General features: G+C 37.9%; 1 protein-coding gene across 5 annotated transcripts in view; it reads right to left on the bottom strand.

The window, feature by feature from the left end:
* LOC138837139 (poly(A) RNA polymerase GLD2) overlaps nt 1–21320 on the bottom strand; it is a 44964-nt gene extending 23644 nt beyond the window's left edge. The window contains exons 1-6 of one of the 5 annotated variants that reach the window (XM_070035932.1): nt 21268–21320; nt 13470–13640; nt 13192–13281; nt 9600–9837; nt 214–328; nt 33–124 (exon numbers count right to left, since the gene is read on the bottom strand). In XM_070035932.1, coding sequence (XP_069892033.1) covers nt 33–124; nt 214–328; nt 9600–9837; nt 13192–13281; nt 13470–13603 — 669 coding nt within the window. In that variant the 5' untranslated portion in view covers nt 13604–13640; nt 21268–21320. The other 4 variants (XM_070035934.1, XM_070035930.1, XM_070035931.1 and 1 more) reach the window with 4 other exon arrangements.
* Between the last annotated feature and the right edge of the window lie 1271 nt (nt 21321–22591).

The following is a 22591-nucleotide window of genomic DNA, read 5'->3' as shown; positions in this document are numbered from 1 at the left end:
AACACATTAAGAATAAATGTTTCATTACTTACAGGTTCTTCTTTAACCACTAGGCATAAATCACCATCACTGCTCCGGGCACCAAATCCATTTAAAGACGACCCCACCAAAAAGAGTCTGCTTTCTACACAAATAGAAGATTTTTTAAATATTATTTAAAATTTAAAACAGAAATACTCAGGTATAAAGGACATGTGAAACAGAGCAACATACGTGGAAATAAGAGTTGAATTTCTCTCTGCAGCTGCGCTCGACAGAGTTCTTTCTTCTTTAAGTCACTTACTTGCTGCTGACATGTTTCAAATAACTCCAATATCTGCTGACTCAACTTGAATTCAACACACACACACACAAAAGTAAGTTTTGTTCAAAAATGTGGAATAATTACCAGACAAATCTTACAAAGTATAATATCACTGACAAGTCACAAAAAAGTAGTTACAGACAATTCATAATAAAAAGTTATGGATCAACAACTATAACTCTTCATCACTATTTGTTCTAAGTGAAAAATGGGTTTTTTTGCTAATTTTAAAGGGTCATAAAAACAAGAATAATCAACAGAAACCACATGAGTAGCATATCCTAGATGTTCACTACTTTACTTTTTAAAGAAATTTGCCCCATTCATTATAGTCACATTGGTGAAACAGACTGTAGTAAATTCATAGCTCCTATGCTCATAAAAAAACACCCTCCCCTCCATTCCAATAATACCACTCTAAAGCCCAACATCTTCAAATGAAGATGCTATCTACTGACCTCCTTTGTTTAGCTACTTACGTGATTTAACACTTCTCGATCCTTTCCTACTCTCTGTCATCACCACAGGTGGTTTTTTTTTCTTAATCTGTGGTAAGATATACTTACTAATTACAGCATATTCTACACATTCCTGGACATCTTATCCTCTAATATTTTTCATCAGTATACAATCAATAGCTATAATGTGGTCTTTACAATAAACTGAAACTGCTCTAGCTCTGAGATTTTAATCCAATACCACCTTATTAGTTTCAATACCCTGCCTCTCACTTTCACACTATCCTCATGCATGGCTCTTGATCCACAAAAGAGATCAAGATTCCCTTCACTCAACCTTTCCCTCCCATTGTCAGCACCTCAATGGTATGGTTTCCTTCCCAAAGCAGTTAATTTCCTTCTAAAATGCACCCTTGAAACATTCTCTTACGTCTTAGCAACATAGTCTCCTTGTCATATTCTGCAAATTCTAACCTTAGGTTAATAGAAAAATCACTTTCTTTGCTCTTACATCTAAGTCTCTAAGAGATAACATTTTTTTTTTTTTTTTTTGGTCCAGTCGTGGGGCCTGAACTCTGGGCCTGGGCGCTGTTCCTCAGCTCTTCAGCTCAAGGCTAGCGCTCTACCACTTGAGCTACAGCGCCACTTCTGGCTTTTTTTCTTTTTGCTTATGTGGTGCTGAGGAATTGAACCCAGGACCTCAGGCATGCAAGGCAAGTGCTCTACCACTGAGCCACCTTCCCAGCTCGAGATAACATTTTTTAAAACTTGGAAGTCATTCAAATTTATAGCCTAAGTGTCATCATAAGGTTAGGTGCTCTTAGCTTTCCTTACCACCACTTTCATGTGGCTGCCAAGATCCTGTTCACCCTTTTCACAATACCATTCCAAAATCATTAATCTTTTCTTCAAGCCCCTTATACTTACCTCATTTTATCTGGTATATTAAATTCACGTGAAAGTTTATTAAGAAAATTGAGGAGCTGTATCTTCCTAACAAAGATTGCAAAATTAATAGTTCTGAAAGATAATTCCACCAGATGAATTACTGTATCTTTTCACGCTCAAAGTTAATCTGTCTATGAATAATAGTATCCCATAATTAATAGGATAACCTACCCTCACAGAAGACTGTTTCACCCAAAAATGCCCAATATGGAAGTGAATACTGTTGATCTAGATAAAAGCAGGGAAGAAAAAATACTACAGAGAGATAATATGTAGAACTCAAGAGACCTAGAGCAAGAGCTAGCCAGCCTAACCTGTACCATCTAAAAGTAATACATGAAAATTTCATTAAACATAAATAACAGAAAGAAAAATGAAATCATAGAAAGAGGAACAAGAATGGGAAGATATAAGAAAAAAAGGGGAAATAATGCCTGAAGACTCTAATCAATTCCCATTCGAAGTTTTTATAAGAAAATGAGAATGACTAGAGTAACAATCTTATAGATAATGAAGCACAAATTCAATTCTCTAGTTTTACAAAATATGAATCCTAGAAGTAGTTTAAATATTTTTGGAACTTCTAGATTCAGTTAATAATAAATTTATTATTACCAGTCTTAAGTGAGCTGTTTCAAACATCCACTACTCTTTTCTCTAGCCAGTCTTGAGTTCTTGAATTCAGCATATGCAATTTCCACCTTCTCTAATATTTTCAAACTTCTGATATTCTACTTCATCCTTTCCATTCATAACACATGACCTTGCATAGTAATTCAGAGAACAAAGGAAGAAGCCGCGAACATCCCCTTAACTTCTTCATATCTATAAACCTCTCTATAAAGCCCATATCCTCTTTCCTATCCTCCAAAAGGCTTTTCTCCAAAGGCCAATCACTCTGCCTACAGACAAGACCTTCTCCCTGTCCACCTTCCAGGAAATTTCATTCATGATTCTTTTCTTTCCAAATTCCTCCCTCTGTATTGAATCTTTCCCATTAATAGTTGTAAGTGGCTGAAGTTTCTCCCACTTTAAAATTTCAAAAAAGCCTTGCCCTAACATTCCACTTTTACCTCCTTCTCTTCAAAAGTCAAATTTTCCAAAACAGTTATGCATACTCTTAAGGTTCTATTTTCCTAGTTTACTTTCTTCAACCTATTTCAGTCTTGGACACAAACTCTCTTCTTGGACAATCATTATCCATATATTGGTTTCATTTCTCAATGAAGTATACCATAAGGCATTGATGCCAGACACTATGACTAATTATCAGTAGCTTCTCCTCTATCTTTAATCCATAAATTCTCAACTGAAGGCAATTTTGCCTTCAGCATGACAACTGAAAATGACTACAAATATTTTTGGTTGTCATAGTATTACAACTAAGGACTAGTGGCAACTAATTAGTAAGCAGAGGCCAAGAACTTTCTCAATATCCTAGAATGCATAGGATTACCCCTTAATACCAAGGAGAACAGGTCTAAAACATCAATATTGCAAAGGCTCACACACTGCAATCTGATCCTATCATTCATTCTCCAAATACAGCTTAAACCTATCCCTTTCTCTTAAAACAGTACTTCTTAATTCAAGGCACAGATATAGTTGTTAAGCACTCAATTAGGCTTAGATACTGATAAGGAATCAAATGCTGTACTTCTGACATTAACAGAACAACTTGTAACATATAGCCTAAGTCCTACTTACCTGTAATCCCTAAAACCCTCAGAAAATGACAGTGCTAGTCTGATCATACAAGTATCAGACTGATCAGACAGTGCTAGTTCAATCATCCATCTGACTTGTAGGAAGAACTGATGACATAAACCCAGATTGATTTCATAAGTTCATAACAGATTAGCTCAAGTTCCCAGGACTGGCCATGTCTATAGAGCCCAGATCCAGTGACTCAAATCTGTGATAGCACTATTAACATTCACCTGGAATTTAATTTCCCCAAAGCCAGGCCTGCTCAACTTTATCTGCTTTCTATACTGCAGTGAAATTAATCATAACTCTTCTCTTTCTGAATAACTTAGAAAAAAATGAACAGTTTACTACTTTAGACTGAAGACAAAGGAGCCTTGTATGATTTGGTTCTCCCTTTCCCCAACTTCTCCTGACCCATCTTCACTTATTTTCCAACTAATATACCAAAACTATGTCTCATCTGGGTCTGTTTTCTGTTCTCATATTTCATAATCCTTTCTGGTTAGGACCTTCAAATAAGCTATTTCCATTTTCTTCTCAACCCTATCACTCTTTAACTAACTCCTAACTCCTTCAGATCTCAGCTCAAACACTGCTCTTCCAGAAGGCTTTCTCTGAGATCTCAAAATATATTTTCCCAACACTCAGTAATTTTCCATTATAGTACTTACAAAACTCTAAGTAAAATTATGATTTGCAATGATTTGGGGGTGGGAGAGTTGGTCCTGGGGTTGAACTCAGGACCTGGGTGGGCATTGTCCCTGAACAAAAGCTCAAGGTTAATCTACCACTTGGAACCATAGCTCTAATTCTGGCGTTTTGCTGGTTAACTGGAAATAAAATTGTCACAAACTTTCATGCTCAGGCTGGCTTCAAACCACGATCCTCATATCTCAGCCTCCTGAATAGCTAGGATTACAGGTATAAGACACTGACTCCCAGCTTGCATGATTAGTTTTAATGGATAACTTGTACACAGGTGATAAAAGGACCATGTATATTTAGCACAACATTATATTTTCCGTGCCTAGTACTAATAAATAAAAATACCTATTGACACTAAAATAAAGAAAATCAAATCTAAGGCTAGGAATGGTACACACATTTATAATCCCAACTACTCAGAGACAGAGATGAGAGGATCATAGTTTAGGGCTGGCCAAGGCAAAAAGTTAACAGATTCAATTTTAACCAACAAACCAGATGTGGTAGTAAAGCCTGTCATTCACCTAATAGGAACACCTAAGTAAGAGGTTTACAGTTCAAGAACGATCTGGACAGGGCTGGAAAGGTGGCTCAGTGGTAGAGCGCATGCCTTGCATGCCAGAGGCCCTGGATTCGATTCCTCAGCACCACATAAGCAAAAAGAAAAACGCCGGAAGTGGCGCTGTGGCTCAAGTGGTAGAGCGCTAGCCTTGAGCTGAAGAGCTGAGGGGCAGCACTCAGGTCCAGAGTTCAGGCCCATGACCGGACCCAAAAAACAAAAAAACAAAGAACAATCTGGACAAAAAACTCTACCTAAAACATAACTAAAGCATAAAAAGGCTGAAGATATGGTTCAAGTGATAGATTACCTACCTAAGCATAAAAAAGTGATAGAATACCTGCCTAGCAAGTACAAGGTCTTAAGCTGAAAAAAAAAAATCAAATCTATTTCAGAGTTTTACTTGTCACTATTACTTTATTTCTGAACTCCAAACATATCAATCAGTTCAGTTACAGAACATTTTTTCTACAGTATTGGTAAGCTAATATAAGGAATTGGAAAATCGGTATAGGGTATTAATTTAACACTGAAGAGGTTTTATATGTAATTTGTACATAGAACAGAATCTGTAAAAACTATAATCTTCACAATAAATAAAATAGCTCTGGGAATTTTGTAAGGCAAGAGTCCTTATATATCTAAGACAACTAAACATAAGCATTTGCATCCAAGATTACTGCTCAAGAAAAAAACATTCCTCTGCCTTACATAGCTGTGTTAGTGTATTACCTTTTCCTCTGACTTAACAGCAGCTTCTACTCAAAAGGTCCACTTTCTAATTCACTTATCTCAGTGCCTATCTCAACCCTATCTTGAATATTGAGAGCATGTTATCCATGCTACTAAGCTGTCTGCCTGGACTGCCTAAGCAATTTTCTAAGGTATCTATTATTATTGTTTTGTTTGATTGGGGTTATCTAAGCAATTTTCCAAGATATCAATTGTTACTTTTTGTTGGTTGTGGGCATGTGTGTGGCATGGGGCTTGAACTCAAGAGCTTCTTGCTCTCATGGCTTGAAATTCAAGGCTGTCAATCTACCACTTGAATCACAACTCTACTTCTAACTTTCTGCTTGTTAACTGGAGATTAAAGCTTCATACTTTTCTGCTCCACCTGGCTTCAAACCTCAATCCTCAGATCTCAGCCTCCTAAGTAGCTAGAAATACAAGTGTAAGTCACCAGCACCCAGCTCAATTATTCTTGAGAGTGTTCTGACTACACAATTATTTTTGCAACTCAAAATTATTTTTGAGTAGTCTACTGTAACACTATTCCTCATAAGTCCTATATGCTTATATTTGTAGAACGTAAAGTTTCTTACACCACAAATATTATAGCAAATTTTTCCATTGTTCCAAATTACCTCCTAATTATTTCCTCAATCAACTTACACACCCCAAATCATGGGTCCGGAGCTCTATTGGTAGGCAAGAATAAAATCACTGGATTTACTCATGCTTCTCTGTATTTTCCCTTAGTCCATCCATTTTCCCTAGGTACTCTCTTCTATCATTTCCACTACCATCTGACAACTGTTCAACACCTCCCATCCAGTTACATTAATAGCATTAAAAAATTATCCATTTTCTAGGTCATCTCATTCAAAACCACATTCTACTGTGCTACAAGAACTATCCCCCTAAAAATATACCTGTGTTATCTTCTGTACTCAAAACCTTCAGAGGCTTTCTATTGAGCATCCAAGACCCCAAACCACTACCTTCCTTTTATCTAACATAAACTATTCATTTTACACTCTACAGGGGAAAACAGAGGTAACTGATACAAACTGATGAGCATGTTGCTGGTAAAGATACACTTTCAATAAAATATTAGTTATTAGTGTTCTACAGATGACCTGGCATTACAGTTAATATGAAGAATATGGTCTCCCTATCCTTGATTAAAAGCAGGTTTAATTCCTTTTCTATGTACTTTTAAAGACAGAGGGCAAATTTTGGTTTTGACACTTACTAGCTGTGATCTTGATCAAGTTATGCAATTTTTTTGAGCTTCAATAAAATTAGGATAATATCCACATCATGTGGTTATTGATTAAATATAACAAGGAGAATAATAAAGAGTAGAAATACCAATAAACATTAGTTTTGTTGAAAAAGTATTCACTTAACCCAGCCATCATGGTACACACCTGTAATCCCAGCACTAAAAAGTGGAAGCAGAAAGATCACAGTTGAGGCCAAGCTGGGATACATGCAAGACCCTGTCTCAAAAAAAAAAAAAATGAAAACAAAAAATATTCACTCAAAGAACAAATCCAGAGCACACAAAACTTCCTGCCTTCTTTCGCCCACAATTAGACAAGACGAAAGTAGTACTCAAAGAAATTGGTTCAACTGCAAAATCTGATTATCCCTCTGAGAAAAATGCCTAATTCCAAAAATATTAGATTTAGGACAACTCTTTCCTATACAACACACAAAAAAACTTATTGATAGGACATCATATTTTACCAGATGCTTTATACTGAGTAACATGAATTATATGTTATTAAATTTATTGAACTCCAACATCTGCCTAATGCTTATGCAGAACTAATTAATAGTTTTCTGTTTATAAAGTTGGAAGTGGTGCTGTGGCTCAAAGTGGTAGAGTACTATGAGCAAAAAAGCTCAAGGACAGTGCCCAGACCCTGAGTTCAAGCCCCATGATTGGAGGGGGGGTAGGGGGAATTAACTGTGTTTCTCTTACAAAGCACTTAACTATGGATCATCTATCTATTCAGTTATACAAGAGTTAGCTTCAAACATATAAATATATATAAAATAAAGCTTCAATTGTCTAATCATAATACCACTACAAAATAGACCTTATTGGCATAAATATTAAAAACTCATATACAGTAAATGTTTACATATTCAGGGAATTTATACCACATGCTTTTTTATTATATTATCACAAAAATATATTTTTACTAGAAAACGAACAATGAAGAAAGAAAGGGGAAGGAGGTAGAATTCCAAAAGGTCCCAAATAGAGATAATCATTTTATTTTCCTTTTTCCAAACCCTGTTCCACTGCTTTTGCCTAGCTATCCCTATTTCATAGTGAAAGAAATGCTGAGATGGAAAATAGTCTTTTCAACAAATTATGTTGGACACTGGACTGACATCAAGAGAATAAAAGTGGACCCCTACTTTCTATCATATACAAAATTTAACTGATGGGCTGGGAAGGTGGCTCAGTGGTAGAGCGCTTGCCTTGCATGCTTAAGGCCCTAGGTTCGATTCCTAGCACCACATAAGCGAAAAAGAAAAAAGCTGGAAGTGGCACTGTGACTCAAGTGGTAGAGCGCTAGCCTTGAGCTGAAGAGCTGAGGGACAGCACCTGGGCCCAGAGTTCAGGCCCCATGACCGGACCCCCCAAAAAAAAAAAATTTAACTGAAAATGTACCAGCATCCTAAATGTACAAACTAAAATTATAAAAATCTTACAGCACATAAGCATTGATCATCATGACTCTGAACTCAATCAGACATTTAGAGGATTCACCACTAATAGTACAAGCACTGGACTCTATCAAACTGAACAGAGTTTATGCCTCAAAGGGCATGGTCAAAGAAAGAAGAGAAACAAATCACAGAAATTTTGCAAATCAGTATACGACATGGACAAGAAAGAATGTAAAGAAACAAATCACAGAAATTTTGCAAATCAATACACTTCTTTTTGTTCTATTTTTTTTTTGGGGGGGGGTTGGTCATGGGGGTTGAACTCTGGGCCTGGGTACTATCCCTCAGCTCTTCAGCTCAAGGCTAGCGCCTTATCACTTGAGCCACAGAGCCATTTCCAGCTTTTTTCTGCTTATGTGGTGCTGAGGAATCGAACGCAGGGCCTCATGCATGCAAGCACTCTACCACTGAGCCATCTTCCCAGTCCCTCAGTATACTTAAGAAACTAATATTTAGAATATATATCTCTTAAAACTCCACAACAAAAAGACAAATAACCCAATTTTTTAAAAAAAAAAGCAGGTGACAGAAAGAGTACATTTTATGGTACAACTATAACTCAATTAATAACAAAAGTATAACAGAGGAAAAAAAAAGCAATAAAAGAAAGAATGAAGCAAGTATTGCTTTTCTGACCCACTACTTTCTTCACATTTGCTATATTCTTCTGGGTGCTAAGAACTTAAACATGACCAAAATATAATCATTATATTCTCTTCCAGCTCCTCCTTGGTTTACAAATGTCCTACTTCTCAAGTGTGAGTAGGGTAACTATGAATAGCAGCAAATTAAACTATAAACAATACCACAGAATGTACATATTTATATTATAAATCCTTCCCAATCACCTACATGTTTAACTTTTATCTACAAGAGTACTAATATGCTTCTACTATTGGATATAACTCACTGTTCTCAATGTTAACATAATTTTCCAAAAATGATTATTTAAATCATTGCATTTCATTTATCTGAAATACTAAATATTCTTATTACTGAATTTCTATCGTTGTTTTATGTTGTCACCCTAGGGTTTAAATCCAAGGAGCAATGCCTTGTTTCTTGCCTGGCCAGATTGGGCCATAAGCCTCTCTTTTATGCTTCCCTCATAGGTAGGAGGACATGTGCCTACTACCATGTCCAGTTTATTAGTTGAGATGGGATCTCAAATGTTTTGCCCTGGATGACCTTGAAGCAAGACCTGACCAGCTAGTATTACAGGTATAAGCCATCATACCTGGCACTAATATTTTTGCTAAATCTGATTATTCACTACCAAAAATCAAAATAGTATTTTGACAGAATATTGGATTATATAGTATTAAAAACAGTGCAAAAAAGGCACACTGTACTCGATAAAGACATTGGATACTCCTGATTATTTAATACATTCTTTATATCAAACTTCTAAAAGGTAAAACTAAATCTGCATTATTACCTTATCTTTAGCCTCAGGCAGAGGGATTTCTCTAGGTTCTAAAAGTGGTATTTCTCGAAAAGGTGGAACACATCTGACTATATCTGGAACATAGTGTGTATGAAACAATGGCGGCATTGAGAATCTTCGTTCAGCTGACAAAGGCACTATATGGTTAACTATGGCTGGTTCTTGGTGAGGTGAATGGAAACGTTGCCGTTTACCATCAAGAGGAAGGCCTTTTTCATCGCTTAATCTCCTGAAAACAAAGAATGTACCTTAGTGATTAAAGAAAAACTTTTCAACAAAATACAATTAAAAATACATGAATACCACATTACATAAATAACACATCACATGACAATATTATGCCTCTTCCAGTAAGGTTAGAGTTAGTTCCAATTAATTCTATAATGAACTATAAATATCCATTTTTATCACAAATAAAAGTGCTCTCAATACCTTAAAAAATAAATAGAATGTGGGAATGTGTCTTAGTGGTAGAATGCTTGCCTAGCATCCATGAAGCCCTGGGTTTGATTCCTCAGTACCACATAAACAGAAAAAGCTTGAAGTAGTACAGTGGCTCAAGGGTTAGAGTGCTGGCCTTGAGCAAAAGAAGCTCAAGGACAGTGCTCAGGCCCTGAGTTCAAGCCCCAGGGCAAGAAAGAAGGAAAGAGAGAAAAAGAGGGAGGGAGGGAGGGAGGGAGGGAGGGAGGGAGGGAAGGAAAAGGAAAAGAAAAGAGAGAGTGGGGGGGAGAGACAGAGAGAGAGAGAAAGATATTGTAAAAATCTATATAGAAAAAAATCTTGATGAATGTACTGGAGTCAGTCGTTTCCTACCCCAATATTTGATTTCAGCAATGAAAACTTTGCAGAAAAACTTCTAGAATCACCAAGAACCAAGGATCCAAATTTTAATGTGAGTGCTATATATAAAAAAGGCTTATTGCAGGACATCAATGGCTCACATCTGTAATCTCAGGTACTCAAGAGGCTGAAATCTGAAGATCCTGGTTTCAAAACTGGCCTGGGCAGCCGTAAGACTTCTCTCTAATTAACTATTAACACAAAGAAGTAGAGAAGGAAGAAAAAAAAGCAGAAATAGGCAAAGGAAAAGCAAATACTTGATATGTAAATTTTTATTATTCTAAATTGTTCATTTAGGCAGCAAATTATGTCATAGTAAAGGGTTAAAATTCCTTTGAAGATCTAGAATTCTGTGAATCCTAAACCCTCAGAAGTTTTTTAATGATAGTGCTCCTTTGGCATCTTGCCAGCTCCTCTCTTTTTTACATATCCACAGAGTAACTGAAACTCCTACTCGTATGTTAAAATTTACAGTGTTAACCAAGTATACTAATATTTCTAAACCTAAAATTTAGTTCAGAGCGATCTAAACTGAATATCTTCTAATAATACCAATTTTAGTTTTTAAAATATATATAACATGAATAAAACATTTTCACTCATGATTCACAAATTGGGTATCAAAGCAATTTCCAAAAAATAAAAATATGAAGTTAGTACATTTAGAACCATTACATAATGTTCCCCCCATGACAACTCTGAAGAACTTGCATAGCTATGCCACTTAAACCGAGTAACTACTTAACTTCTGTTTCAGCTTTCTCCTAAATAGCAAAGAGATAACATTATCTACCTTTTCATGAAGTACTATAAAACTTAATCATTACTTATAGTCTTTAAATTAATGCCTACTACATTGTGACTGATTCTTATTAATTTTAAAACATAGAATGTTTAGACAGTTTTAGACAGTGTTCTCTTATTTGTCAAATATTTGTACATCTATCAAGTTCTACTGTATTTTTGTTTGTTTGTTTTTTGGGTCCGGTCGTGGGGCCTGAACTCTGGGCCTGGGCACTGTCCCTCAGCTCTTGCTCAAGGCTAGCGCTCTACCACTGAGCCACAGCACCACTTCTGGCTTTTTTCTTTTTGCTTATGTGGTGCTGAGGAATCGAACCCAGGGCCTCATGCATGCAAGGCAAGCACTCTACCACTGAGCCACCTTCCCAGCACCTCTATTATATTTTCTTGTGATACATGAATTCTTTTTTTTTTTTTCTGGTCCTGTGGCTTGAACTCTGGGCTTGGGCACTATCTTCTTCAGCGCAAGGCTAGCACTCTACCAGTTGAGCCACAGTGCCACTTCGGGTTTTCTAGTGGTTTACTGGAGATAAAGAGTCTCACAGACTTTCCTGCCAGGGCTGGCTTTGAACCGTGATCCTCGGTTTACTGGAGATAAAGAGTCTCACAGACTTTCCTGCCAGGGCTGGCTTTGAACCGTGATCCTCAGCTTTCAGCCTCCTGAGTAGCTAGGATTACAGGCATGAGTGCCGAGCTACATGAATTCTTTTAATTAGAACAGTTAAAATTATTTGGCTTCTAACTTAACTAGAAAAAACTTTAGATCATGCTAAAATTTTCACTGAAATAGTACTTGTTTTTAAAGAACCCTAACCCTATATAAAGTTTAGGTAAATCAAAAGAACATGTGAAGTTTACTCTTAAGAGAACCATATGAGCAAAACTAAATCCTCTTCTGAAACTGAGGTATTAAAATCCTAAAGCCTTGGCATCTCAGAATGTGACTGTACTGTGATAGGGCCTTTAAAAAGACAATTAAGTTATAGTAAATTAGGTTGTGCTGTAATCTAATGTGACGGATGTCCTTAGAAGAGATTAGGACATGAAAAACACAAAAGGATGAACATATGAGGTCACAGCAAGATAGTAGTCATTTATAAGGAGTGAGGCCTCAAAAACCATCAACCTTGCAAATAAAATGATTGGCACTTCCAACCTGCAGAACTGAGAAAAATAAGGCTCTGTTGACCACTTTGAGTACTTTGTTTTATGGCAACCCTAGTTAAGACAGAATCATCTGACTTGACTAAAAAAAAAATCTCAAAAGTAATTTTCTGCCAGCAGCAGTGTCTCACATCTGTAATCCTAGGATAACAAGGAGTTGGTGGTCTAAAGAATCATGATTTTAAGCCAACCCAGGTAGAAAAGTCCACAGAAATTCTACCTCAATTATCCAACAAAGTGCTGGACTGGAATTATGACTCAAATGGTAGAGCTCCAGCCATAAACAAGAAAACCAAGTAAAAGAGGTCCTGAGTTTAAACCCAGATAAAAAATAGCAATAATAATTTCTTTGAAGAAATAGTTTCATTCTAAAACTTAAAAAACAAAAACAAAAATGAAAGAATCCCTAAATATTTTTAAACACACAAAAATTCTTAAATTCTATTACTAATCTGATTGCACAGACCCTAGGGGAAAAAAATCTAAGGAAAATATTTATAAAATTTTATGCAATTATATAGTTCTTGAAACTGAAAAACTCTTAAGGGGAGGAACACAGAAATGGAGAAGCAAAGGGTGAACAAATGCAGGGGTATTTACTAGATAATACATCAAAAATGAACTTGGTGGGAATGGGAAAGAAAAACTAGGAGAGTTCAAAAAGAAATGTACTCATTGTCTGATATGTAACTGCTACCCTTCTGTACATCACCTTTACAAAGTAACAATAAAAAATGAAAATTAAACAAATTTCTTTCCAAATAATTGAGATACTTACTTCCTTCCTCGAAATAATGGAGACGCTGAGGTCTGTATTGGACTGATACTTCCATATGTCAGCTGCTGTAAGGACACAGCTCTAGACAAACTACCAAAACACAAACAAGAGTAATAATACATGTATTCTTGTTAAGAACAAAAAATAATTTCAGAAAACTAAATACTGGAGAAAAGAAAATAACATTTTTCTCTACCTTCAAATATTTCATACAAAAAGGGCTTGTGTCATATAAAAACATAATTAAATTACACGGGCCAATATAGCAGCATACTTACTCTGCATTTTGAAAGTTGAATTGTGCATCTATAAGCTGCTGAGGTGAATAAAGAGTTGGTGACAGGGCAAAGAAGTTATGCTGTTGATGGTTTGGAGTGAAGGGTGGACGACCCAAAATTGAGTTTGGGAACATGCTCTTGTCTACTGAAAGTGAACATGTATTCTTCTACCTGTAATAATTTTTAAAAAATACTAAGTTATTATAACCTAGACACTGAACTTTTTGATAACTGTTACCTATTACTTAAAACAACTGGTTATTAAGTTAACTGGTTTCATCTGCAAGGTTATTTTTCAAAGTTTAGAATTAGAGGCATGGCTTAAGTGGTAAAGTGCTTGCCTAGCAAACTCAAAAGCCCTGAGGTTCAATCCCTAGTACTGTTAAAAAAAAAAAAAAAAGAAAGAAAGAAAGAAAGAAAGAAAGAAAGAAAGAAAGAAAGAAAGAAAGTTTAAATATGTCTTTTTAATTCTATTGGAGGTACCCCCCCAAGCAAAATAAAAAAGAAAACCTGTTAATGAATTCTAAATCCAAATTAATACTATTATTAAATGTTTCTAGTTTTCTAATAAATTTACCCTAAATTTACCTTATATCAACAATTTTTAAAAGCCGTTATTACTGCTTATCCTAACAATAAACATCATGCAATAGGTATATTTAACAAATCCCGGATTCACACATGTATTCTCAGTCTAATTCACATGAAGACAATAAGCCACCATGTAACAATCTGACTCTAGGATTTGAATCTTACAGATCTGACAAAGAAAAAAGGGATGTATATACTCGGCAATCTATAAAACCAGAACTTTCTCTGCAAGTCTACTTAAGTTTTTGTTTTGTTTGGTTGGGCTTGAACCCAGGGCATATGGGCACTGTCCCTGAGCTTTCTCAATGTTAGTACTGCTGTACCACTTCGAGCCACAGCGCCACTTCCAGTTTTCTGGTGGTTTATTGGAGGTTAGTCTCACAGACTTTCCTGCCCAGGCTGGCTTTGAACCACAATTCTTAAGATCTCAGCCACCTGAGTAGATAGGATTAGAAGTAGGAGCCACCATCACCCAGCTTCTACGTAAGTTTTTTAAAAGACTTCCAAAAAGATTCTATTCCTGAGGAAGAGGGAACATTCATGAAGCAATAAAGAACGTCAACACCAACCCATTGAAGGAAATTACCAAAACAGATATAACAAGGAACTATCTAGAACTGAAAGATACCACTTCCTAGAAGGGCCAAAGAAATATAAAGCACACAAGGAAGGAGAAAAGAAAGTAGACAGACAGAGACAGACATATACAGACATACCAAGAGACATTATCATTCAGAATATAAGGAGAAAAAAAGTTTATAAAAATCTTCCAGCCGGGCGCTGGTGGCTCACGCCTGTAATCCTAGCTACTCAGGAGGCTGAGATCTGAGGATCGCGGTTCAAAGCCAGCCCGGGCAGGAGAGACGACCGTGAGACTCCTATCTCCAATAACCACCAAAAAACGGGAAGTGGCGCTGTAGCTCAAGTGGTAGTGCGCTCGCCTTGAGCTGAAGAGCTGAGGGACAATGCCCAGGCCCAGAGTTCAAGCCCCACGACCGACAAAAAAAAAAAAAATCTTCCAGAAGAGCTCAAATGGCAGAGCACCTGAATAGGAAGCACAGACCCTAAGTTCAATTCCCAGTACCATCTACACACTCCCTTGCCAAAAAAAATATATTCCAGAGGAGGAAAATGTTAAAAAAAACAAGGTTTAGCAATCAATAAAAGCATTTAAACTTCCTAAAGGCAACAGTAAAAGCCACAAAATATGAATTCTTTCAAAGCTCTGAGAAAAATGTTCTCAAATCAAAATGCTATTCTTAGCTATGTTATCAATGCAAGAACATTTTTTTTTAGATATGAAGAGTAAATAGAAAAAGAAGGCCACACCGGGCGCCGGTGGCTCAAGCCTGTAATCCTACTACTCAGGAGGCTGAGATCTGAGGATCGAGGTTCAAAGCCAGCCAGGCAGGAAAGTCTGAGAGACTCTAATCTCCAATAATCCACTAGAAAACCAAAAGTGGTGCTGTGGCTCAAGTGGTAGAGCGCTTGCCTTGAGCTGAAGAGCTGAGGGACAAGGGCCCACACCTAAAGTTCAAGCCCCATGACAAAAAAAAAAAAAAAGAAAAAGAAAGAAAGAAAGAAAAAGAAGGCCGGGCATGATAGTATACTTCTGTAATTCCAGCACTGAGGAGAAACTGAAGAAGGAAGATAATGAGTTTGAAGCTAGCCTGGGCTATATTACTAAACACTAGAAGGAGGGGAGAGAGGAAAGAATAATAAAGGAAAAAGAGAGAATGGAAGAGAATGGAAAGGGAGGGGAAAAGGAAAAGAGGAGGAAAAAAGAAAAAGGAAAGGGGAAAAGAAAAAGGGGAGGGGAGAGAAGAGGACAGTGAAAAAGGAATGGGCAAACCTGAGGTGTAAGAAAAGGGAGATCCTATGTAGGGCAAAAACAAAGTAAATTCCAAGAATCAAGACAAAAAGAAATTAACAGCTCACAGGAGAAGGAGGATAGCCAAATAAAAATAATAACTGGGCTGAGTTTGATGGTGCATACTACCTAGCCTTCAATATGAGGCCAGCCTAAGCGACACAAAAATTTGTTAGAAAAAAAACAACATTTGGGACTTCTGATATATTTTCAGATCTATTTATTTACATTTAGGGTACTAGGACTTAACCACAGGATCTCTACCACTTAAACCATGCCTCCTCCAATATCTGGTGCATTTGAAAGAAAGTTCTGCTAACAAGAGAAAAATTACAGAAATACAGAAAAGCAGTTAATCAAAACTAAACTAATGAATTACTCAATTTACATTACTCACAAGGTAATATTAACAAAAATTTATATACTTGATTCTTACAATAATATACTCAGTGGGCTGGGAAGGTGGCTCAGTGGTAAAGTGCTTGTCTTGCATGCATGAGGCCCTGAGTTCCATTCCTCAGCACCAAATAAGCAGAAAAAGCCGGAAGTGGCGCTGTGACCCACGTGGTAGAGCGTTTGCCTTGAGCTGAAGAGCTGAGGGACAGTGCCCAGGCCAGGTTCAGGCCCAATGACAAAGACAAAATAATAATAATAATAATAATAATAATAATATGCTCATTAAACACACTGATGTAGGGCTGGGAATGTGGCTCAGTGGTAGAGTGCTTGTATAGCATGCCATGAAGCCCTGGGTTCGACTCCTCAGTACCACATGTTAGCTGAACTATCTAAATACTTAAACATGTATCATACATAGAACAGAATTTCTGATACCTCTAGCAATATTAAAGAAGACGAAATAAAGATATTACATCTTGGATTCAAACACCTAAGTGAACTTATACATCAGTGGTGGAAATTATAGTGGTGTGAAAATAAAAGTTATGTATGCAATTAAAAAGCTTTAAAAAAAAAAACACACTGATGTAAACAAAAAAGTTGATATCATTATAAATCATTATATTTCATTTTGTATGTTAACTATGTAACATATTTACATGGAGAATAAAATGGGATACAAAGTGTTAAACTTTCATTTACAGTAAATTTAAATCAAATAAATGAGCACTGAAGCTTTTTCCCTCTTTTAACAGATGATTGTTTCAACACCTAGCCAGTTAAAAGAACTAATGTATTTATGTCTCTAGGGACTGAGACAAGGAATGTTGGAAAAACTCTCAAGAGTTAACATATATAAGAAAGACCTATGGAGAACTTAGCAAGTCCCTCATACAAACTTTGTTCCTTATATTTTTATTTCTGTATGATTAAAATTCCTTAGGTTGGTCAAAGACAGTGAGATTCTTCAGTCCAAGGTACAGAGAGACTGTGGACTGGAATCCTGGGACCATCATCAGATCTCATTCCAGATTTCAATGGGCCAGATACAAAACACTACACATCTAGGAAGTTAAGTGTCAACTTTCTATAGGAGGCCTTTCTTCATGTTATAAGAGATTTTTTTTTAAAGAAGAAAATCACTATCAGCCAACCCATTAATCCTTGACATACACTGCTCAAAGGAAATGGAAATATATCTTGAACTGAACAGTAATCTAAGAAATCCCTTATTGAAAGTACACTCAATAAGTATGGATTGCCAGATTCAAGGCTAGCAATTAACTAGCTGTTCTACCCTTTGCCCAAGGTTCAGACAAAGCTTAAGTACTCTTTATTGTTTCCCTGACCTTAAAGCATAATTCCTACTTGATAGAATTCATGAGAAAATGTTACTGATATGCTATAACAAATTTTGCTTATCTCATTGTTAGAATACAGATATTAGAGACCAAAGCAACAGTACCAATTTATATTTAGAAAACAAAGCAATATATTTAGAAAAAAAAATGTTTCAAAGCTGAGTGTCGTGGTACTTGTCTGTAATCTTAGCACTTGTGAGGCTAAGTCAGAGACATTTGTAAGGCTGAGGTAGAAGGATCTTGAGTTCAAGGCCAATCTAGGTAGAGGGTGACTTTCAGGGGAAAAAAAAAAGGTTCCATTTTATGTCTATTTAAATCAGTTCATAGTTTAAAATCTAAGTGTTTTAATTTAGACCTGTAAATAATATGCTCCTTCTCCTCTGGACCCAAAAAGGTCCTGTGTTATCTGCATTCAGACCTGAAGATTGAGAATGATCTAATGGCCCAAACCTCACCTTATTTCTATCCTATTGCACTATCACATCCAAATTAAGTATAAGTAATAAGGTGCCTGGTGGCCCAGAACTATAGCCAAATTAGCCCAGGCTTAAAAGTACAGAATGGTTATAATCCAGTTTAACCTATCCAAAATTCCCAAAGAAGCACTGACAGTTTGGGGAAATAAAATCTGTCAGGCTTTCCTCAGATGACTGGCCCTTAAGTAATCATCTTAACTAGGTCAGCTTTCAAAATACAGAATTATCTCTAGGGAATTTAACCAATGACATTGAGTGTTCCCCAATATAGGGATCCTATATGACCACCTACAGATAACAAAAGTAAACCAAAAGCACTTGAATTTCAATTCCTTTTCCTAATACATTTGACAAAAATGACACCAAAATGATCATCTATTATAGTCTGACAAAATAAGGTCAAATAAAAATATTAATATACCAAAACTGGACAAAATGTCTATTTTCTTAATATTCTTTGTGAAAAGCCTCTTCACTAGATGTAAAACCTGTTTTACATTCCAGTCATTCTTTATATAATGACTGGAATGTAAAACAGGTTTCCCTTAGAAGTGGTTACCAGTTAGGATAAGGGAAGGTAGTGAAAGGTGAGAATGTCCAAGTACTTCATAGATGTGTATGCAAGTAGAACAACAGAACCTGATGAAATTGTTTTAAGGGGAGAATTAGAGAAAGTAATACAGGAGATAAATTTGATTAGAGTATGTTCCATACATGCACAGAAATATCACAATTAATTTATTCTCCCTATAATTAATATGTCCTAATAAAAAAATGGTTTAAAAAAACCGTGACTTTGGGGCTGGGTATGTGGCTTAGTGGTAGAGTGCTTGCCTAGCATGCATGAAGCCCTGGGTTCAATTCCTCAGTACCACATACACAGAAAAAGCCAAAAGTGCTGCTGTGGCTCAGGTGGTAGAGTACTAGCCTTGAGCAAAAGCAGCTCAGGGATAATGCCCAAGCCCTGAGTTCAAATATCAAGACTGTTTAATTTGTACCCACTTAAAAAAAAAAAACAATCTAAGTAAAATTTGAACTGTGTTTCAGACCATTATATTACTTCCTGCTTTTAGTAGAGAATCTTAAAGTTTGCTTCTTGAGTAAGTTTAACCCAAAAGGAAATTATACAGGCTTATTTGTAATCAATGCGTGAACAATATGGAGTATTTGCAAAGTATTTATAAAGTACCCCTAGTGACACAATATTTGACCCTATAATTTACAAGCTGAAATTTTTGTCCTCAACTTGACCTGTCCTACAAAAATTATAGAACACTCAAAATTACATAACTTTTCGTCACTATTACTTGGAAAATAGAATCTACACTAACACAAAAACCTGAACTGTATTGGCTAAATCAAGTCATCTGTCTACTCCATCCCAATGCCTTAGGTCCCCTAAATCTTCTTCATTTTTTTAAAATCCTGCTCACTTTCTGTCATAACTACCTTCAGGTTTCAAACAGGATGTTCCATTTTATTTATTAAGAATAAAATTCCAAGCTGGGCTCCAGGGGCTCAGGCCAAAAATCCTACCTATTCAGGAGGCTGAGATCTGAGGATCTGCCTTTCAAAGCCAGCCCATACAGACAAACCCCTGGGACTCTTATCTCCATTTAACTAGCAAAAAGCCAGAAGCAGAAGTGTAACTCCAGCAGCATAGTACCAGCCCAGAGCAAAAAAGGCACGCTGTCCTGAGTTCTAGTACCCGTGCAAACAAAGAAATAAGTAAATAAATAAACAAATCCTACTCAAGTGTTACGAAGAATCTAGCTGCACGGGTCCCACTGAATGCTCCATATTATTGATATAATAAATAACCTGTTTCACATGGAACCTATGTGTTACAGTACATTTCTAGGCCACACATAACTGGGGCTATTTACGCCAAGAAAGTAATGTCACTATTACTGGCTAACAATCAGGAAAAATTAAGAACCTCACGTTAATCCATGTAATTTTTTTTAACCCTGCAGTACATATATTGTGGTAGTTACATAACTTGTCACTAAGTCTGTTTGTACGACAGGTAGCATACTACTTTTGTAAATAAATACCGTAATTTCTTTCCTCACAAAAACCAACACAGCAAACACGATATACAACAAGTTGCCAACCCAGCTTGACTTCTACAGTTTCGGTTTCTTTTCCGCTTATCCGGTAAGGTAGCTGAAAATTTAAACAACTATTATTTTCATCGGAGACTTAAGAAACAGACAGGGCGCTTTGAAACGCACAAAAGTTACGAGATACCTAAAGTCCTTTAAATTCTTACATACAAAGAGACAGACATGAGAATCCCGTCTACCAAAGCTGAACGGGAAAAGAGGGGCGTTCAACTCAGCCGACGGTCCGTCCCCCCGGGTGCTTTTCCCGGTCGAGTGGAAGACCCGGACTGTTTCTTTTTAAAGAACCTTAAGAGATTTAAATAAAAGCCTGGGTGAGAGTCAGCAGAGCCAACCAAGACTCCTCCCGCGAATTTACCTCAGATCGACGACGCCTTAGCGAACAGCCTGCGGGAGCGCCCGGACGATCTTCCCGTTCGGGAAGGGAGGAAGCGCCGGGGGGCGGCGGCGGCGCGGAACCCGGGCCGCAGGAAGAGGGAGCGAGACTAGAAAGGGGTGCTAAGTTTCTCCCAACAGCTCGGCGGCGCGGGAGCGGCGAGCGGCCGGGGGGTCCGGCGGCAGCCGGCCCGATCCTCCCCGGCCCAACCAAACCCTAGTTTCGGGAAAGTTTCGCCGCCGCCCCGCCCCCGGCCGGGGCCTACCCCGAGGCTTCCCTCTCCTAAACCCCCAACTCACAAGTTGTCCGCGGAGAAGGACCGAGCGGACCCCGTCGGCGCGGCCCACCGGGGAGCCCCCAGGCCCGAGGACCCCCGCGGCCCAGGGCTCGGTCCCGGCCAGGCGTTGGGAGCCCAAAGCGGAAGAGGTGGCCGCACCGCGGGACGGCCAGGCCCAGCTCCAGCGGCGGCAGGCGCAGTCCAGCCCGAGCGCGGCTGGCAGGGGAGGAGCGACACGAGAAAGGGAGGGTCGGCGAGGGCGCGCAAGGTTGGGGGCGGCGGAGGAAAAAAGAAAAAAAAAAGCGGAAGACCAAAAAGTCACCCGAGAGACGGCGTTAGAGTCCTCCTAGAGAGACCCAGATCCGCGTGACCCCGGAAGGGAAAGACAGCGGGAGAAAGGTCACACTTCCGGCCACCGCCGCCTCCACCGTTTTGTTAGAATGCGCAGGCGCAAAGCTCTGGGCGCGAGGGAGGAGGGCGGCGACGAGGGAGGTAGAGGAAGGCCGAGAGTTGGACTGGTTCTGTGCCTGTCCTGCAGGCCGGAAACAGTCGGGGGGCGTGCCCTCGGCGGTGGGGTGCGTGTGCGCGTTTGCGAGAGCGCGCGAGCAGTTGCTGTGGTTCCCGTGGTTGAGGAGGGGGTCCTCCCCAATAAACTTCTTAACCAATTTCCTTCCCTGACAATTCGGTGGATCATTAAATTTTACTTGGTTTTTCCCTCCAATCGACTGACCTACTTGGATTCAAAAAACTGTGAAGTAGCTGAAGCCCTGACTCTTCACCTTGCCCTTAGAAACAGCTGGCACTCTCTAGTTCACACTGCTTCTTGAGTTAGTTTATGAACATGTCTGATGATTGTCTAATTTATTGATGTAAATGTGTTAATAGTCCCATATTGTCCTTTTAAAATTGCTATTAAAAATGTGAACCTCTCTCATTCCTAAATGAGAAATGTCCTTTTTTCCCTAACGTGACAAGCAGCTTATCAGCTTCTTAGATCTTAAATTCTCAGATCTCAAAGCCTGCTATATTTGCTCCATTGTCTGGTTTCTAATTCACTGATTTGTTTTAGTTCCTTTCTCTGCTCTTAACTGTTTTAACTTTTTGTTTTTCAATTGAAGTCATTGCTGTGAGATCTCTTTTCTGCTATAGGCATTTGATGTCACCCTGTAATGCTTTTAGCTGCATTCCACATACTTTGATATATTGCATTTTTTTTATTTCCCATCATTTTCTAATTTCCCTTTTGATTTCTTTTCCTTTGGCCCAGGGTTCTTTGTAAATGTTATATAGTCTGAAATTATCAAGCAAGTTTCTTAACATCCTTCTAGATTTAGCATAGTTAATTTGGATCATTTTTCGTTTTGTTCACACTTTAATCATTCATTGGGTCAGTAGGCTTTTTCCATTATCTGGCTTTTACGAAAATGCTGATGTGACCATTTGTAGACTGTAAGGTATATTAAATAGATTTCTTTAGGTAGCTGATGAAGATAACATTTTTATGCAATATTCAGGAAGAAAAAAGTTTATTTACCCAACTGCTGCCCCCTACAAGCATAATGGAGAGGCATAGCCAAAAAGGGGTGACCCACCCCCAGGCCAGGACTTACCTAGGCCAAGGATAGGAAGAGGTGTGGCCAGGTGGA

Source organism: Dipodomys merriami, unplaced genomic scaffold (assembly GCF_024711535.1).
Source record: "Dipodomys merriami isolate MVZ:Mamm:240054 unplaced genomic scaffold, mDipMer1.0.p SCAF_263, whole genome shotgun sequence".
Classification (NCBI taxonomy): Eukaryota; Metazoa; Chordata; class Mammalia; order Rodentia; family Heteromyidae; genus Dipodomys; species Dipodomys merriami.
This window is presented reverse-complemented; position numbering and strand designations above follow the sequence as displayed.